This window comes from Paroedura picta, chromosome 1 (genome assembly GCF_049243985.1).
Source record: "Paroedura picta isolate Pp20150507F chromosome 1, Ppicta_v3.0, whole genome shotgun sequence".
In the NCBI taxonomy this organism is placed as follows: Eukaryota; Metazoa; Chordata; class Lepidosauria; order Squamata; family Gekkonidae; genus Paroedura; species Paroedura picta.
In genome coordinates, this window is record NC_135369.1 from 94,349,787 (window position 1) to 94,369,497 (window position 19,711).

The following is a 19,711-nucleotide window of genomic DNA, read 5'->3' on the forward strand; positions in this document are numbered from 1 at the left end:
AACACAAGGTCCAGGGCAGATCCCAGGGGCACTCCACTTGTTACTCTTCTTCAAGACGATGACGAACCATTAACAAGCACCCTTTGGGTATGATTTGTGAACCAGTTATCGATCCAGCTAACAGTAATAGGATCCATACCACATTTTACCAATTTGTCAACAAGAATATCATGTGGAAACTTATCAGAAGCTTAACTGAAATCAAGATAAACTATATCCCAGCATTCCCCAGCAAGATAGTAACTTTCTCAACAACAAAAAAATAAGATCAGTCTGACATGACTTGTTCTTGAAGAAGTTGTGCTGACTCAGTAATCACAGCATCTGCTCCAGCTGCTCAAAGACCGACTGTTTGATGATTTGTTCTAAAGTTTTGCCAGCTATAGATGTCAAGTTGATGGGTCAGTAGTTACCTGGGTTTTGTAAATGGATACCACCTATATTAGGCAGGTTACTGTTGTAAGATTGGGTCTCTCCCTCTGTAGCCCATATCTCACCCTAGGCCAAACATCACCTATGAACATCTACCAGGGCAATGGCAACTGTTATCGGAAGGGTTGAGGGATGATAGGGGGATGTAGTTTGTTGACTGCGTCTGCCAATTTTGATTGTACTGGGGTTTTTATCTGTTTTTTATGTTTTTATGTAAATTGTCATGAGCCAGCCGGGCCACGAGTGGTGGTCTATAAACACAATAATAAATAAAAATAAAAATCAATTGCTGCAGACAGGCATCCGCTATTCCTCAGCTACCCAAAATGATGACAAAAAGTAACTCATAATGACTAATAACATGATTTGTGACTAGCATGACCAGTTTCCCATGCTTAGGAGGAACTTCAGACAACTTGTGATTAATATGAGAACTTCTTTCCCTTCTGGTTGTTCCGGTTTTAAGCTTATTCACATCATAAGGAGGAAAACAATGGATAAAAGGCTTCTTAGCTGAGCTCTGTAATGCCTTAGTAACCTTATGGTTACAATCTGCAAGATGCAAGGATAAGACACTCAACATTATGATCACATCTCCTTCATACCTCTAAGAGGCCCAAGTTATGGGGCGGGGGGTGAGTCTCAAAACCCTTCCTGATGCTAAAGGAACACATTTGCTGGTAACAATTTTATAAAGCTTTACCTGGAGGACACCGATCACCTCCCTTATACTGCAAAATTATAGTTTCATCTTGATGCCGATAGTCCATCTTCATTTCCTTTATGTTACCAAACGAGGTCGCATTCTTGCCTGAGACTAGGCATACTGCTGCATCTTTGCATTTTCCTGGGGGAACATCAGCTGCACTGGAACACACCCCAACATGATAATTCCTAGACCGAGAAGAAACCTGTGTGGGAAGCCAAAACCATGCATTACTGAACTGCAAAAAGGAGGAACTGATGATGTTTACCTTCACTGATATGCAAAGAAGGGTGGTGGGACAGAAAACAGGGAATCCAGCCCAACATTCGTACTGAGCACTTCCCCAAAGTGTCTCAAAGTACCAAGAAAACTGTCATATTGAATATGAATGCTGTAAATCAGCGGTCCGCAACCTTTTGGCTGCCACGGACCGCTGCTCCGGAGAGTGGGGAGAGGGTGGCCCGGGGGCCCGCGTGCGCGGCAGTCCGCGCATGCGCATTTGCGCCGCCGCCATACTGGCGGCCGCGGCTTCGCCTCCCGGCCCCTCCGGGCCGCCAGCAAATCAGCTGCCAAAGCGGCCGATTAGCTTGCGGCTCGGCAAGCTTCTCTTCCCTCTCCCGCCCGAAACAAAAAGCTTGCCGGGCCGCAAGCTAATCGGCCGCTTCGACGGCCTATTTGCTCGCAGCCTGGCGAGCTTCTCGCTTCGGGCGGGGGAGGGAAGAAGCTGCGGCCCGGCACCAAGGCCTTCGCGGCCTGGCACCGGGCCGCTGACCGCAGGTTGGGGACCACTGCTGTAAATGGTTACTGATCTCAGTTTCAACTAATGCAGTTTTAAGTTACATATTAACTTTAGACAGAAATATGCTTCCGGGTTCTTCTCAGGCAAACATTGCTTACAAACGACTGATACTCCTCCTTCAAGGTACCATTCTAGAAGAATAGAAATTGTGTGTGTGTGTGACTCACATCTGGAAATGTGAAGCTCTTAAATCCAAGACATATTTCTGTACTGGATACCTAATTTTCATGAGGAGAGCATGCAGGGCTTTTGTTGCATTTCAGCTGTTGCACATCTTCTGGTGTCCATTAGACCTAACTGGTGATTGACCTTTTCATCTCTACCTCAAACTACTGTGACACACATACCCACAGATTGGATAGAAGTTGCTTATTGCTCTACCTTGCTGGAGGAGAGAAAGATCAGAAGGCGGTAGGGCAGAAAACGCTGGAAATTTCCATAAAGATCTGAGCTCTCTCTAACTAGACAGAACATGTGCCTTAATTTTTGCTAAGATAGCATGGGTTGCATCCACTTGTAGTTCACTTTCCATTATCGGGTATATTTGTAATTTTAGTTATAGAAAGCTTAGGCATTTATCATTTTTAAATTCCATAAATATATCAAATGTTCCAATTTTGTGTTTTATGTTACTAAAGCTGTAAAATTAGTTTCATAGGGCAATAAGTAGAAGAGGAAAGGTTGGTTCTTATATGCCATTTTTCTCTATCCGAAGGAGTCACCTTCCCTTTCCTCTCCCCACAACAGACACCCTGTGAGGTGGGTGAGGCTGAGAGAGCCCTGATACCACTGCTTGGTCAGAACAGTTTTATCAGCACCCTGGCGAGCCCAAGGTCACCCAGCTGGCTGCATGTGGGGGAGCCCAGAATCGAACCCGGTATGCCAGATTAGAGGTCCACACTCCTAACCACTACACCAAGTTGTCTCTTGCATATAATTCAATTTTTCTCAATTTGGGGGGCGGGAGGAGGATCTTCCCCCCCCCCCCATGACTTCAAACTTTCTGGAAATTTCATATCTTTAGGGTCAAATACACCAACATTGGATCTTCCAGCATTAGCTTCTAAAGTTTTCAGAACTGAACAGACAAAAACTAGATGAATCAACTGCCATTCTGATCTTCAAAGCCACAACAGCTGAATTCAGAAACGTAGAACAGAAAAGATAATTTGGTTTAAATATATATAGCTCCCTTACTGGCCACGTCACATCACCTTGTGAGGCTGCCTGGAGAGGCTGGAGAGGTTGAAAGTGTAGTGCAACCGCTCATCCGTCACTGAGCAGCCGGAAACATCCACTTCATCAGTGCATACAACTGGAGTGCTCCATTCAAACAGATATTCACAGTCAATTTTTTGTATCATTTTTGGCTTTCCCTAGAACCAAAGCACAAACAAGGGAACGGAAAACAGTTTAAGGGCTGGACTGAAAAAACGGATGTAGCCTTTAGAAATGAAATAGCAACAGAAGTTAATTCTGTCATAGTGTAAAGATTAAGAGGGATGTTTGTCACATGCGTATGTTCAGACGAAGACATATTCAAGTGATGCTGAAGAAATGGTTGGCACCCCTAATTATATATACATTTACAGGTTACAAGGATCGTCAGATCTCAGAATATAAGTAGGGTCAGTCCCAGTTTGTACTTAAGTGAGAGTCCACAAAGGAAGTCTAAGGCTACTATGCAAAGGCAAGCATCTCTTGCCTTGAAAGCCCTGTGGTTTTATGTCATCAAGACCTAAAAAGCAAGAATCTCCTTTGAGGTTCATTGCAGACATGCATATGCAACTGAACTGATATATCATTTTGCCTCCCCCGCCCCAAGCAAACAGAGCATCCACAGCATCTCAGCTACATGCCCCTTCATAGAGGAACTTTCTACGCCTGTCCTCCTCCCACAGCTGATATAACATGCTTCAGCCCCAATATATATGGAACATATAAATCTGCTTTATTTAAGTGTTCACTGCATAAAAGAGTTGGTTTTTATGCCCCACTTTTCAGTACCCCAAAGTGTCTCAAAGCAGCTTACAAGCACCTCCCTTTCTTCTCCCCACAACCCTGTGAAGTAGGTGAGGCTGGGAGAGCTCTGAGAGAGAACTGAGAGAGAACATTTTGATTTCTTGCATTTCTTTTTCTTTGGGATGGTTTTAGTTGCTACCTCTTGTACAATGTTGCGAACCTCCGTCCATAGTTCTTCAGGCACTCTGTCTATCAGATCTAATTCCTTAAATCTATTTGTCACCTCCACTGTGTATTCGTCAGGGATATGATTTAGTTCATACCTGAGTGGCCTAGTGCTTTTCCCTACTTTGTTCAATTTAAGCCTAAATTTTGCAACAAGAAGCTGATGATCTGAACCACAATCAGCTCCTGGTCTTGTTTTTACTGACTGTATAGAACTTTTCCATCTTTGGCTGCAGAGCACATAGTCAATCTGATTTCTATGTTGACCGTCTGGTGATGTCCATGTGTAGAGTCGTCTCCTGGGTTGTTGGAAAAGAGTGTTTGCTATGACCATTGTGTTCTCTTGACAAAATTCTACCAGCCTGTGCCCTGCGTCATTTTGTACTCCAAGGCCAAACTTGCCTGTTATCCCGGTTATCTTTTGGCTTCCTACTTTAGCATTCCAATCCCCCATGATGATAAGCACATCATTTTTTGGCGTTGCTTCTAGAAGGTGTTGTAGGGCTTCATAGAACTGGTCAACTTCATCCTCTTCAGCAGCAGTGGTTGGGGCATAGACCTGGATTACTGTGATGTTGAATGGTTTGCCTTAGATTCGAAGGAGGAGGTTTATTATGCCATAAACATTGCTACCCTCTTATGCTAAGAGATATTCATGATGGGGTAAGGGTGTACCTGATTGTCTGGAAGTCCAAGCTGACAGAAAATAGCAAGATATAACTGAAGCAGCTAGAGCAAACCCAGGCATGTACTTAAAAACCATTCTTCTTCTGTTATGTTCAAAGAATTCTTTTCCAAACATACAGCCTTGTCAGTGAACAGAACATGATAGTACTTACCAGATTTGTTCCTCTGTTGCAATGAAATACGATGCGAGAGGAAAAGTTGAGCATATTATTTGCTGAACAAGGACTGGAACTGTTATAAGCAATGTAAACTTCATTCGTTACAGAGTTGAGTTGGGGAATTGCTGGGCTATGCCCAATATCCTAAACACAAAGATGAAAATTGTTACTTGGGTCAAAATAATTTCACACATCACTACTGGTCTGATTTTCATTATTGTCAGTGAGCACCAAGGCAGTCCTGAAAGTTCTGTGCAACATCAAATATGGCAAGAGACAAATTCGGTTCTCAGGGGCTGAGGTGTGGTTAGGTTGGAAATGATGAGATTCAAGTAATAGCTGTTCTGCAAAGAACAGAGAATGAGGTAGCAAAATCCTTGGACTGTACCATATTAGACTGCAGGCTGAAGGGAGATTGCATTTTCAAGAGCTGCTCCCATATGAAATACCATTTCTCTCTACATGTCAAAAATTAAGTACCATTGTGGAGAAAGAATAATCACAGGTTTCTCCTTGGTGTACTTATGTACAGTAAGGAAAGATTTTTACTAGTAGCAGAGGAGTAAGAAGAACATTTAAAGATATGCTTCACTCCATTTGAAGCTTGAAGAGATACAGTCTCCAGTATTGCTTCTGCATGTGAGTACAACCCCCAGTGTGTTCCCTGGAATGATGGACTCTGGGGATTGTGAGAGTTAGAAAGGGGGAGATTACTCACTGTAACTGCCTTGCTCCCCATTTTTTAAAATGGACCAGCAGGAGTGAAGGGACCTTATAAATGAAGCGCACCAACCCAGAAATTTAAAGTAAAATTCCTAAAAGATTGCTTTTGCCAAGACTGGGATTTAAACAGTCTGTATTCACACCCTTAGTCTGTGAGGCTAGACCATTAAAAAATCTTAAAATAGCAGACACTTTCCTTTACTCCAGTGCCAAATCATAAATTGTTTTTGAAGTTCTGCTTAGTTTCACAAAAGGCTTGGAATGCAACATGGGGTGCTGCTGTATAAGATGCACGAGCCCCAGCCCACTTTGGGTGCATGATCCTTGACTGTGCAGAGACACAGCCCAGCGGAAGTGATTACTTGACACTGCCCTTCAAGTGTACGTATGGAGAGGGAGAGAAGTATACAGGCATAAAGGGGGGACAGTAAAAGGGCATACAACCCCAGGCAATGGACTTGCTATGACTGTTCCTTCGGGCCTCTGGCCAACTCAGTTGCTTTACTTGTTATTGTTAGAAAGGACCTGTGTGACGGGGACTGCATTCCAGCAGAGCAAGTCGTTTTGCTGAACAGAGAAAGGCCATTGGACTTACTACAGGATTGCCAGTCACTGGGACCATGCACACAGCTGCTCCAGGGGGACAGGTGACACCTTTGATCGGGTTTAGAGGTTGGCAAACATTTATATAGAAGTCTGGAACAAGGTTGCTCATATCTTCATCAAATGCCTCGTAGGAACCCGTTCGATGGATCAAAGGAGAGAGGTCTATTATTGTGCTCCCATTTTTAACAGAACATTCCACCTGTGGAGGGAAAAATGGGAAACCTCACCAATTGGCACTTGACACACATTATTTCTACTAGCTGAAAACCATCCAGTTAAGCCAAGTATATTAGATGAATTGTTGTAAGCAACCCTGCCTCTTCATGGTGCTTTGGTTCTTACATTAGCCAACATTTTACCATGGCCTCTTAGGCACTTCAACGCACCTCCAGTGTCTCCCCACCTCACAGACACAGGTTCTATCTCAGACATGCTTATTAGAGCCAGTGTAGTGTAGTGGTTAAGAACGGCGGCCTCTAATTTGGAGAGCCACGTTTGATTTCCCATTCCCTCTGCATCCCACCCATGCCTTCTACGTGTACATTCTCATTGCCTGCTTCCACTTGCGGAGCAATGTGACATCCAGTTAAATTTAAAAGTTAACAGGAATTTTGGATCTATTTCACCACCCACTTGGAATTTATTATGCAAGGTGATTGAAGTACAAATACTTTCATTGTCATAAAATCCCAGGCAGCATTAGTATAGCGCTGGGCCCAAGTTATTTGCTAAAAGACATTTTGGAGGGCTGTCTAATCAGAAAACATGTATTCCTCTCCAAAAAAAGCCACACAAACAAACAAAGGCAGTACAAATCTAGTGTTATGTATCTGAAAGCTTCAGTACAAATATGGAGGATTTAAACAATATTTGCTCCTCACCCCCAATATAAAACGTAATTTTACCATGTTACTCTACCACTACTTGTGTTGCAACTATTAGTTATGTTACTGAGAGTGAGTACAGCATTTGTGGGTGAGCAGGTGTTTTTTAGTCTGCTAGTACTGTTAAGTGCCTTTGAGGAAGTGTGTGCTAGGGTGGTGTGCAGCAGAGGGATTACAATTCCCACCCTGTGGATTCTGGGTCCATGGGGTAGGTTTTCTAGAAAAAGGCCTACTTAGACCTATCCAAGTTGGGGAAGAATGTATTTGGCAGGGAGCTGGGAAGATTCATCAGGAGAGCTTTAAACTGAAACCACAAGGGGAAGGAGACGTCCAACATAAGGAGTCTACGATAGAAGAGCAAATAGCAGTGGCCTGTCTGGGAAAGCTGGGTCTAATGGATAATTGGCTTTGAGTGCCCATAAACCAATGCTCAAATCATGGACAATATAAAGGAGGAGGTTGAGCTTGCAGACAGAGAGATAGGATTTAGTAGGAATTACAGAAACTTGATGGAATCATTCCCATGACTGGAATGCAATAGTGAATGGACATGAGTTGTTCAAATAAAACCAGAAAAGCTCGAAGAGGAGGTGGAGTGGTGTTGAATGTGAGGAGAGGGCTAGCCTGTCAAGAAATACTAGAGGAGGAGAGTGACACTTCATTGGAAAGTATCTGGGTGAAGACAAGGGAGGGAAAAACAAAGAGTATACAGTCTGCCTGACCAGGGTGAAGATGTGGATGCTGCCCTCCTTGAGTAGCCTGATAGAATATCCAGCCAACAGGACCATGTAATTATGGGTGATTTCAATTTCCCTGATGTGTGCTGGGAAACAAGTTCTACGCATCCTGACTCGTGCAACTTTCTGACCTGCCTGGCCAACAATTTCATTTATCAGACGGTGGAAGAACCGACAAGAGGCTCAGTCATACTCAACTTAATACTGGCCAACAGGCAACAGCTGGTGGATGGGGTGAGGGAGGGGTTGACCATGTCCTCCTAAGAAAAAGGAAATGTTCAAAAATGGGGGGAAGGACAGACCTCTAAAGAAGACTATCTGCAGGTTACTAGGCACTGCATGTGAGCCATAAGAGGGGCCCTGAGAGTGAGCTGAGACTGGCCAGGGAAGCCCACTATAACAAGAAAAGTTTCTTCAGATATGCGAGGAGCAAATAAAGTGTAAATGAGGCCCACTGTGGGTGAATATGGAGAGACTCTGTCAGAGGACAGAGATAAAGCAGAAAGGCTCAGTACTTTCTTGCCACTGTTTTCTCCCTGGAAGAATACGGACACATCCTAGGGATGGTTGTAAGCAAGATATCATGCCTAGGTGCCAAGATGACATGAACAGAAAAGTTGTAAAGGCACCTTGGTTGCACTGGATGAGTTCAAATCCCCTGGGCCGGATGGTGTGCACCTGAGAATGCTCAAAGGACTTTCTGGAGAGCTTGAAGAACCTTTGTCCATCATGTTTAGTATCTCTAGGAGGGCTGGAAATGTGCCAGAAGACTGAAGGAGAGCAAATGTTATTCCAGTCCTCAAAAAAGGGAGATAACCCAGGGAACTACAGGTCAGTGAGTCTGATCTTAGTTGCAGGAAAGAAAATGAGACCATATTTTAAAGGGGGTGATCTGCAAACATCTGAAGGGTTGATCCAGGGAAATCAGCATGAATTTGTCTCCAACAGGTCCTACCAGACCAGCCCGATTTCCTTCTTTGACCAAGAAGAAGAGAAGAAGAAGAGTTGGTTCTTATATGCCGCTTTTCCCTACCTGAAGGAGGCTCAAAGTGGCTTACAATCGCCTTCCCATTCCTCTCCCCACAACAGACACCCTGTGGGGTGGGTGAGGCTGAGAGAGCGCTGATATCACTGCTCGGTCAGAACAGTTTTTATCAGTGCCGTGGCGAACCCAAGGTCACCCAGATGGCTGCATGTGGAGGAGCGCAGAATCGAACCTGGCATGCCAGATTAGAAGTCCGCACTCCTAACCACTACACCAAACTGTCACCAAGTGACAGGCTTGCTAGATAAACTCAGTTTATTTGAAAGGTTGTCACTTACAGGAGCAGTTCCTGTTGGCAGTGGAGGATAGGACCCACTGTAATGATTTTAAGTTATGTGTAGAACAGTTCAGCTAGATATCAGGGGGGGGGAAAGTTCAGCAGTTGAATCAGCTGCCTTAGGAGGCGGTGAACTCCCCCTCACTGGTGGTCTTTAAGCAGCGGCTGGACAAATACTTATCATGGAAGCTTTATGCTGATCCTGCATCGAGTAGGGGGTTGGACTAGATGGCCTTTTGGCCCCTTCCAAGATTCTATTATTCTTGTAAGCAGAAATGTGCTCTCCCAACTGCACTGACTCCAGATTGAAGACTGGATCAGGTTCAAAAATTTGGTGTCAGGCTTTAAAGCCCTAAATTGTCTGGAGTCCTCATATCTTCAGGACCAGCTCCCCCGATACATCCCTTCAAAGAGTGCTAGCAACCAAAATTTGCTCAGTGATCCTGGTCCCAAAGAGGTGAAATTGGCCTCAGCCCTGGCCCTGGCCCGGTGGAACACTCTGCCAGATGACACCAAGGCCCTGCAAGATCTTCACCAGTTCTGCAAGGCCTGCAAGACAGAGCAGTTCGGCCAGGCTTACAGTTGAGGCCAGAGTTAACAATGAGTAAATGTTGGCCTCCCTGCCCGAAAGTCTACCCATAAGCAACATCTTAAGCACTTTATATGCCCCCCCAGACAGAAATGCATCTCAATATTTCACAAGAGGAAGTGGCCATAGTTTTTTTCAACTAAACTAGTTGAATTTTAAAACTAGATTTTAGATTTTAAAGTGTATTATATTCATTTACTTTGTATTTAGTTTTTATTGTAAGCTGCACTGAGCCCTTTGGGGGAATGGCAGGATGAAAATCAAATAATGAATAATTAAAAACGTCCATTTCCTTACCACCCTCTCTTCTTCACAGGCTAAGGGAGTGTACCACAGGAAATAATGAGTGCATGTTGCCTCATCAAAGGAATCCAGGGTAGGCTGGCTATCAAGCCCAGCGTTGTTCCTGCACAGGAAGCTGAATTCACTAGTGTACTTCAAGTCACGATTTGCAGGACAAGGGTCTCCATCTTTGTAGACAAGTTTCAGCCTTTTATTTTCATAAGTTAACATTTTGCTTAGCCTTCCAGCATTTATTTGCTGCTGGCCATCAGTGAGGCAGACCCCTGTTACCAAAATTCAAGAGTGCAACATTAGGATTTTTGACATTGTTAAATTCTATTAAAGCAATTTCTATTTATTTACAAATTGTCTACTCTGACTTTCAGTCCTCAGAACTGCCAAAATAAGCAATAGATTAAAAATATAAATAAAAACACATTTCAAAAACCATTAAACCCAAACAAAAACACATCACTAGTTTACAATACAAGTATACAATAAAATATACACATATAAACACAGTGCAGGATCAATGAGGACAAGCCAGATGAAATAAAGCAAGCAGAAAATAGCAACAGAGGGGGGATAAATGAGTCTCCATGGGGAGACACTTCCAGAGTCTTGGTGCCACAACTAAGAAGGCCTTCTCCTGGGTTGCCACACACCTAATCTCAGAAGAAAGGACATTTGAAGCAGGGCCTTCAAAGATTACTGTAGTGGCCAGGAAGTAATGTGGAGGAGTCAGCAGGGCATGTATGGAAACTGCAGATTCTCCATTGCATGAACACTAATATCTTTCGCACATACAACAGTATATATGGACCCAATCCTGAGAATAGTGGAGAGAAAACACTGGCTCTACAAATGCTGGATTCATGTTTTGCAGAAACTCACTGTCTTAAGGCAATTCCTTGTGCCCAGTCTGGAAAAATGGGAAATACAGTAGCCTATCACAGAAGTATGTGGAGAAAATTAATTAGACCAGTGTTACCTGGGTTCTAGCATCTAGGGTACAGACAAAACAAATTAAATTTTTCCTTCCTTCCTTCCTTCCTTCCTTCCTTCCTTCCTTCCTTCCTTCCTTCCTTCCTTCCTTCCTTCCTTCCTTCCTTCCTCCCTCCCTTCGCGCTGATTTCTAAATTTGCACTTAATTACATTTCTGTGTGGAGCACAATTGTTGTCTTTTTCAGACAAAGGGAAGGAAAGAGTGGCCAGGAAAACATATGCACATGAACAAACTATGCTTAAATTAAACTAGGGCTTACTTGCAGCTCAGTATGATACCTGAGGTGAGACTATAAAAACAGAACTAGTCCCTGGCTGTTGTGGCTACTCTGGGCTGCATGGCTGGTAGTTTTGTCCCTGATGTTTTGCCAGTAACTGTGGCTGGAATTTTCAGAAGTAGGACACAGCAAGATGGGAATCTCTCAGGGTCAAAATGTGGAGTGTGTGAAGAGTTTCCCATCTTTCCATGTCCCACCCCAGCCACAGTTACTGGCAAAACATCAGGGACCAGCCCATAAAACCCACAACAACCAGCTGATTCTGGCCTTCAACAATTCATAGAACTAGCACCCTTTCACTCATCTCAAACCAGCTACTGCGGATTCTGTCTACCTGGGTAGGGCTGAAGTGAAGAATGTCCACTGATAAGATCGCCACATGAGACAAGGAGTATTTTTGATAGGCTCAACACCAGTTAATAAGCTACTGAGAAGAGGAGCAGCTTACCAACTCCATTACCACAGGGGCTTTTAGCTTCGTCACACACATGCAGTTGAACTTGGTTCCTGAAGTCATGGAAAGTATAGCCATCCTGCCTCTTTAGAGGGTTAAGATCAAAGAGGTGTCCTGTAAGAAAAGGGAAAGAGTAAGAATAAAGTTAATCCCTGCAGGAAGAACCAGAAGAGCACCTTCTTTGTAAAAATGCAGAAGATGTTCAAGTACCAATGGTCTCCCTCTCTGCAAGAGGGTATGAAATAAAAATCAACAGTGAGTGACCAAGTCCACAGGAGGCGTCTGCCCTCAATCTGGCAGAAAGCTCAGAGCCAATTCCAGTTACTACCTTGTCAGACCCACGTTTGCACCTAAAGAAGTTACCTGTAAGGGGGTTGGTTACTTTGCAGTTATTCTGTACATTGCTTTTCAGAGGACAAGCGGCAGCAGTGAGCCACAGAAAAGTGTATTCACACTCCTCAATTTCCGTTATTAGTTCTGGCTTGGAGTCCTGAAGCAAATGATTAGAGAAAGAAGTAAATAGAAAAACTGCTGCACAAGGACATGGTCAGATTTCATAAAGCAGCAAATTACAGTAAGAGCTGGTGCCAGGGAGCAGCTCTTTCTTCTCAGAGAATAAAACAGCCCAAGACAGAAGTTTAAGTACTACCGAAATTATTGTGACTGGCACTAAGGAATTACATGGATGTGATGAGGAAAGAACAACAAACTAAACTTGACCCATTTTCAGTCTGTAATCTGCAGATGGAGAGGAGGCGCAAAAGGAAAGAGGCACTTTTAATTCCGCTGCACATCATTTCATACAACTCTGCCCATGACGTCCCCGCTAAAGCTATTCACTGGAAACAGCGGACTTCCGCACATGCACGTGGCTCTCTGCACCTCCAGTTTGATTTATGAATCTCTCTCTTTTTGTTTTGAATTATTAATTGCACCTCTCTGCAGAACAGGCTTGGGGCAGTGTACAACATATTAGATAATATAAATATCTGTATCCAATGTTGGCTCTAATATTCTGGCAGAGCCACTGTGGGAGGAACGTATCTGGACCCCGTATCCGGCTGTCCGGACTCCACTTCTGTCCGGACATGCTGCACAGGCCAATCCAGGTGCGCTGAGCTGGGCCACCCAGACTGGGCCCAAGAGTTCCCCCCGATGCCCACCCTCTTTTCTACAAGCCCCTCTGTCTCTTTCTACATGTCTACCTTTCTCCCTCCTACTCTCTCACTTCTCTCGCTTGCCCTCTCTCTGTTTCTTTCCATCTCTATCTATCTGACTATTCCTTTCTATCTCCCTCTCCTTCTTTCTCTCTCGCTCTTTTCTTCCCTGTTACTTTCCCTCTCCTCTCTTGCTCTTTTCCCCCATCTCTTTCTAAATCTCTCCTCTCTTTCCCTCTTTCTCTCTATCCCCCTCTCCCTTTCTTTATCTCTCAATTTTTTCCTTACTATATTTTTCTTCCTCTTGCCCTCTACCTCTCTCTACTTCTTTATTTCTCTCCCTCTTTCTATGTTTTTTATTTTCCCTCTACCTCTCTCATTCTCTATATATATATATTTATATGTCTTTACTTCTTTGTATCTGACTTTCTTCATCTCTTTCCTGCTTTTTTCCCACTACTCATGGGCACCAATGTGTCCATACACAATGCTCCACTCTCCCACCATGCTAACACCCATTGTATTAACGGCTACAAGGGGCTTTAATACTAGTAGTTTAAAATCAGAACAATAAAAACAGTACCTATTGGAACCAAAATATTATGTATTTATTATCAAGAATCATAGAGTTTGGAAGGGACCTCCTGGGTCATCTAGTCCAACCCCCTGCACTATAAGGTAAAGGTATCCCCTGTGCAAGCACCGGGTCATGTCTGACCCTTGGGGTGACGCCCTCTGTTTACCCCCCAGCAAGCTGGGTACTCATTTTATCGACCTTGGAAGGATGGAAGGCTGAGTCAACCTTGAGCCGGCTGCTGGGATCGAACTCCCAACCTCATGGGCAGACAGTTTCAGACAGCATGTCGCTGCCTTACCGCTCTTCGCCACAAGAGGCTACAGATATCTAAATTTTATAGAGACGTTTTCATCACTACAGAGAAGTTTTCATCATCACCAAACCAGCTCTAAACCCATAAACCAGCTACTTTTTGTATTTAGTCATTTGGTTATCTACATTACTCTGTCAATTGTTAAGGGGGTTTCATATACCCCCAAGTAAATGTGAAGCTGTTCTCCCTTCCACCTTTGTAAAATCTAACTCTGCTGGGGCATACTTACAATTTCATCTTCATCACACAGCAAACGTATCATTGTGGACTTTCTGCGGATCTGGTCAGGACATTTCTCTCCATTGATATATTTAAGAACAAAAACACCAGTTTCTCTTCGTAGTCCCTCAGTTACCTCACCTAAGTTGACATACGTGGACTCATTTTTCAGGCAAACTGCTGTATCCGGTGGACAAAAACCTATATTTTGCCAAGGAAAAAAAAGAAAAAAGATAGGCTTTTGAACTGTTTGCTCATCTCACACTCTTGTTCCCTTGCTATTATTCTGTAGAAGTAATGTGTTCAAAAGTATGGAAGTATATATAAGACCAGACACACTTAAAACTCATTCAGATATGCACTTTGAGTGGTCTGCTCCTTATACAAGCACTGTACTGATTTAGTTCTGTGGCAAAGCGTTGTTTTCTGGAAGTAACTTTCAAGGTTTTCAAGATTTCTTTGGCATTCTAAATTCATTCAGAGGCTTTCACATGGAGCAACTTTAGACTGTCCTTGCATACGTATGCAAAGTTAGTGTTATGCTTCACAAGCTACACCCAATTTCTTAAGCATGTCTGGGCGATCATTTTGGACACTTAAATATTATGTATCAAGGAACTCCAAACCTATATTAGCTGGCAAAAATACTTAACACAAACTTGGGTTAGCATCCTCATCAGCATTCATCAAGTGACGGAGCCTTTTGACACTTCAACAATTCCTTGGAAAGGTACTGCAACTGACTCAAAACACTATCCTGTCAACCCACTTCTTAAAAATGGAGTTGATTCATAGAATCATAGAGTTGGAAGGGGCCATACAGGCCATCTAGTCCAACCCAACCCCCTGCTCAACGCAGGATCAGCCTTAAGCATCCTAAAGCATCCAAGAAAAGTGTGCATCCAACCTTTGCTTGAAGACTGCCAGTGAGGGGGAGCTCACCACCTCCTTAGGCAGCCTATTCCACTGCTGAACTACTCTGACTGTGAAAAATTTTTTCCTGATATCTAGCCTATATCGTTGTATTTGAAGTTTAAACCCATTACCGCATGTCCTCTCCTCTGCAGCCAACAGAAACAGCATCCTGCCCTCCTCCAAGTGACAACCTTTCAAATACTTAAAGAGGGCTATCATGTCCCCTCTCAACCTCCTTTTCTCCAGGCTGAACATTCCCAAGTCCCTCAACCTATCTTCATAGGGCTTGGTCCCTTGGCCCCAGATCATCTTCGTCGCTCTCCTCTGTACCCTTTCAATTTTATCTACGTCCTTCTTGAAGTGAGGCCTCCAGAACTGCACACAGTACTCCAGGTGTGGTCTGACCAGTGCCGTATACAATGGGACTATGACATCTTGTGATTTTGATGTGATGCCCCTGTTGATACAGCCCAAAATGGCATTCGCCTTTTTTATTGCTGCATCACACTGCCTGATTCGATCTGAGACAAATTTTTGCTACATATCAGCCATTTAATACAGCAATCAAGGTATGAGCCATATATGGCTCACCTAATTCTTCAGCTCTATGCCAAATAAATGTTAACACTTAATAAATCTGATAAAAGCAGATTCTGACACAGGAAACCTTATGGCACAATAGATGCATTCATCTCTACAGTGTCATGAGAATCTCTGCAGTTTACTTAGCACTGAAATTCTGCTAGCAGATCTATTACAACTACTGAAGTGCAGGAGTAGGTGAGCATGTAGCTACTCACCTAGTCTTACGTGGATCTCAACAGTATCTCAGTATATGTACAGAGAACTTCCCACTGTTTATCCTTCTCAATATTTCACATGGACCCCAACCTACCTTGAATTCCATAACATTGGGTTTTCACTTTTTTTTAACAATGTGCCCTGTAAGGAACGTATCCCCATCCCTTCAGCCATAATTTATACATAACAATTTGCTAGCATGTTGTGGCAGAGAATCTATGTTGCATTTAAGTACTATACCATGGATATGCATGACAGATTTCCCACCCAGATGACAATATTTCTGGATAAGCACTCTATTTAGTTTGCCCAGTTATTACCTGCACTCTGATACTGAACTAAAGATTTACAGATGTTGATGTAATATTTCTGTGAAGAGCCAGCCTCTGGAATTACTTCCCAGTTTACTTTATACCGTGTGAGAGAAGAGAGATCATATGAGTTGCCGTCACTATCTCTGCAATAAAGTAAAAAAATATGTATTTGTAAAAGTTGACCTGAAAAATAAGCGAATCATTTCTTATGCTGCACTGATAGTAAGGGACCGCTTCTGAGGACTATCGAATGACGTATACCTGCTTCTAGTCTCAGACCTCAAACATGCAGCTGGAATGCTGCCCTGCTCTAATTTCGAATGTAATGCAAGCAGAACATCAAGGCTCTGGGGTCCAGTCGCTGGGAAGCAGCACTACCAGGTGATACTTTGACACCCTCCGATTGTTAGAGATGCTGGGGTTTTTTTGTGTCTGTAGAGAGGGCAACTCATGTTCCTACAGATATCATAAGAACTTACTGCTAGAATGGTCAGTGCATTAAACTTTTACAGCTAGAATAATTACTTACAGCCTAAGTAATACATTTCAAAGCCCCACTGGAATAAGGTAACTTACTTATAGGAGCAGTCTATGGATTTGTAGGGTGGGCAGGCTAAAGGGGTGTGCCATTCAAACATATAGGTACAGTCATCCGTTTCCTTCAGAAATACAGGCTGAGAAAACAAAGTAAATCTATTACATATAGCCGCCAAGGTAGAAATCATGTGACTAATTCTTTTATGAGCAACTAATCATGCAGAACAAAAGAGTTTTCCATATGGATAAGAAGGGAAGAATACTGCCAACATCACCTGTCTCAACCCTAGGGCTGCAACTGTGTTCTTTATTATCATTCACAATTTAAAAAAATGGATGGAAGGCTGGAAAGTTCTCCACACCTACTATCATATAATGAAGAGATGTTCAGCTTCTCTTTGTCACTGTCAAATTCAGTTTTCTTGTCAAACACATGTAAGAGTTCTAAGTCATGCCAATACTGAATAACTGGTTTACCAAGATTATTTAGCACAAAGCTCGACTTTTCTGGGAAAAAAGCATGAGATTCAAAGCTCTACACCAGGGGCAGTCAAACTGCAGCCCTCCAGATCCCCATGGACTACAATTCCCATAAGCCCCTGCCAGCATTTGCTGGCAGCGGCTCATGGGAATTGTAGTCCATTAACATCTGGAGGGCCGCAGTTTGACTACCTCTGCTCTACACAGATAAAAAAACTAAGTCAAAATTAGATTAAAATATTTATTAAAGTTTCCCAAAATTCCCCATGTCTTTTGCCAAAAGGCTTCATCAGGAGAATGTGTTAAAATGTAATATGATAACATTCTTATTCTGCCACCAAATTCTCTTTCCATCTTCCAGAGTAATGTCTGGAACCTCAGGATTCCATATAAAAGCAGAATCTGGAATAGCCACTCCGCAAAAGGGACCACTAGGAAAAACTGGATCTGACAGCATCTTCTGCTTGTGGTGGCTATATGCAACCCACTGTCAGTGATCACCATTGACTTATGAAGAAATGAGAGTCCGATATGATCTGCTTACCTCCAAACTGTCATCAGGGTCGCAGTAAAAAAATATAGCTGTTGACCGCTCGTATATTTTGTGGCATCTCTCTCCTCCGGTATAGTTTATCTTGATCAATCTATTTTCATAGGTCAGCTTTGTGGTGTATAGTCCTAATAGTAAAATATTTAAAGGAAGTATTAAAAAGAAAATTTGGAAGCATTAGGAGGGATTTCAGCGAGCAGGATGAACTCTCTGCCAATCTTCAGCCTGCCAAATGCACTAAAGAAAATCCTGACTTGACCACAATCTGAGCTCATTTTGGCTTCCATCTTATTATTGATAGAATATGGATGGATATAGGATGATACCAGAACCTTCTGTTGCATTTTGGGTGTTTCCTCATGAGAAGGTGGTAGTGTCAACATCTCTTTACTTGATACCAATGACACCAAGCATTTAGGTTTGGAGCAGCACTACACAGAAGGACATGGAAAATGAGAGCTGATAAAATGCTAGAATGCCCCTTAGTTTCCAATTTGACTGAGGAAAAATATCAGCCTTTTTCTGCTGGGGGGGGGCTGATGTTCCCAGCACTGAAAAAAGGGTGGCTCAACAGGGTTTATGGAGTTGGCCAAGGTTGGAGGTGCATACTGTAACCCATGATAGGGCAACAGTACTTCTATGCATTACTGATGCCACACCTATATCAGTGATACTCAGTGGCTCAGGAGCCACCTATGGCTCTTCTGAGCACTGTCATACAACATGGCACCCACCTCATGTTTTAGAAAAGCAGGCAATGCCTGACGGGCATCGACTGGGGAGATTTGTGGTTGCTCGGTGATGCTCATCTTGAAACAGCTGCTATTGGAGGGACAGGAGGACAGGTAAGCTGTAAGCTTTCCTGAGGTACGGACTCATGCCCTAGGATGGAACAAGGGGTTTTCTCCAAAAAACCACCGTTCTCCTCTGGGCTTCTGCATTCTCATCTCAGTACCTGGATGGCTGCCAACAGGAGAGCAAACCAGCTATAAAGACACTGTAAGTCCACCACAAAAGCCACCTGAAAGAAGATCAAGCTGACCACAGTGGAATGGTGGAGGTGGTGGTTCTACTTCCCTTTCTTTACATCTAGCTTGCTCTCCTTCAGGCACCTCAGCAATCTCTCACCCAAGCTGCTGTGTCTCATGCTAGGGAGTGGGGGAGAAGGCAGAAAATGAAGGGGAGGATGCACTGGCTTCTTACAGAGACAGGCTTCACAATTACAGTAGCCTTGGATACTTTTCTCTCACCCCAGTGGCAAGCCTTGGGCTAGGGAAAGTGCAAGAAGACAGTGAGGAAATACAATGTAAACAGGTTCAACAGGGTTGGGCAGAGAAAGTTCTATATAATTAAATTATTGTGGTAATCAAAATTGTAGGTATTTAATATTTATATTACTGCATTGTATGTTTATGTTTGGAGAAGTGCCACATAGGTTCCACAATAGTCATGTAGCTTTTTTTGTTATGGAAATTGTGATGTTACTTTCAGCACAGAAATGCCATTCCCAAGTATTTATATGATCCTCCACCATCAACACCTGCCCCCCAATTCTACACCATCCTGATCTGACTTACATTTCTATAAAGGGGATGACTGTAGGTCTAACAAAAAGAGTTTCCGAGTGTAAAATTCTGAGCCTCATTGTGCCTGAGTAGGCAATGTATCGTACAGTACTTTACACGCTGCAAGCATTCTATAAATGTTAAGTGTTACAAGGCATGGTGGCCTATTGTCTAGTACCAAACTAAGATTGGGACAACCTAGGTTCAAACCCCTATTGTGAGGACCACTGGGTGACCAATGCAGCAGCTTCATTCTCAGTCTGTTCACTTCCCAGGCAGGGCCACATGCTGCTCTGAGTGCTCCTTGGAAGCTGGATTCTAGGGGCAAAGTTTCAACAGTTCTCTGGGAAACTTTAAATTCTGGTGAATACATCCAGCTTCAATTGGAATGTATCCAATGTATTCAATTGGAATGTATCCAATTGTAAAACAAC

General features: G+C 43.3%; 1 protein-coding gene across 2 annotated transcripts in view; it reads right to left on the minus strand.

The window, feature by feature from the left end:
- IGF2R (insulin like growth factor 2 receptor) overlaps window positions 1-19,711 on the minus strand; it is a 103,073-nt gene that overhangs the window by 16,419 nt on the left and 66,943 nt on the right. For both annotated transcript variants that reach the window (XM_077348297.1, XM_077348307.1), the window contains exons 28-38: window positions 17,707-17,840; window positions 16,722-16,819; window positions 16,152-16,288; window positions 14,126-14,316; window positions 12,213-12,339; window positions 11,844-11,963; window positions 10,128-10,396; window positions 6,288-6,497; window positions 4,964-5,113; window positions 3,152-3,313; window positions 1,136-1,343 (exon numbers count right to left, since the gene is read on the minus strand). In XM_077348297.1, the coding sequence (XP_077204412.1) occupies window positions 1,136-1,343; window positions 3,152-3,313; window positions 4,964-5,113; window positions 6,288-6,497; window positions 10,128-10,396; window positions 11,844-11,963; window positions 12,213-12,339; window positions 14,126-14,316; window positions 16,152-16,288; window positions 16,722-16,819; window positions 17,707-17,840 (1,806 nt within the window). The remainder of the gene's footprint in view (window positions 1-1,135; window positions 1,344-3,151; window positions 3,314-4,963; window positions 5,114-6,287; window positions 6,498-10,127; window positions 10,397-11,843; window positions 11,964-12,212; window positions 12,340-14,125; window positions 14,317-16,151; window positions 16,289-16,721; window positions 16,820-17,706; window positions 17,841-19,711) is intronic.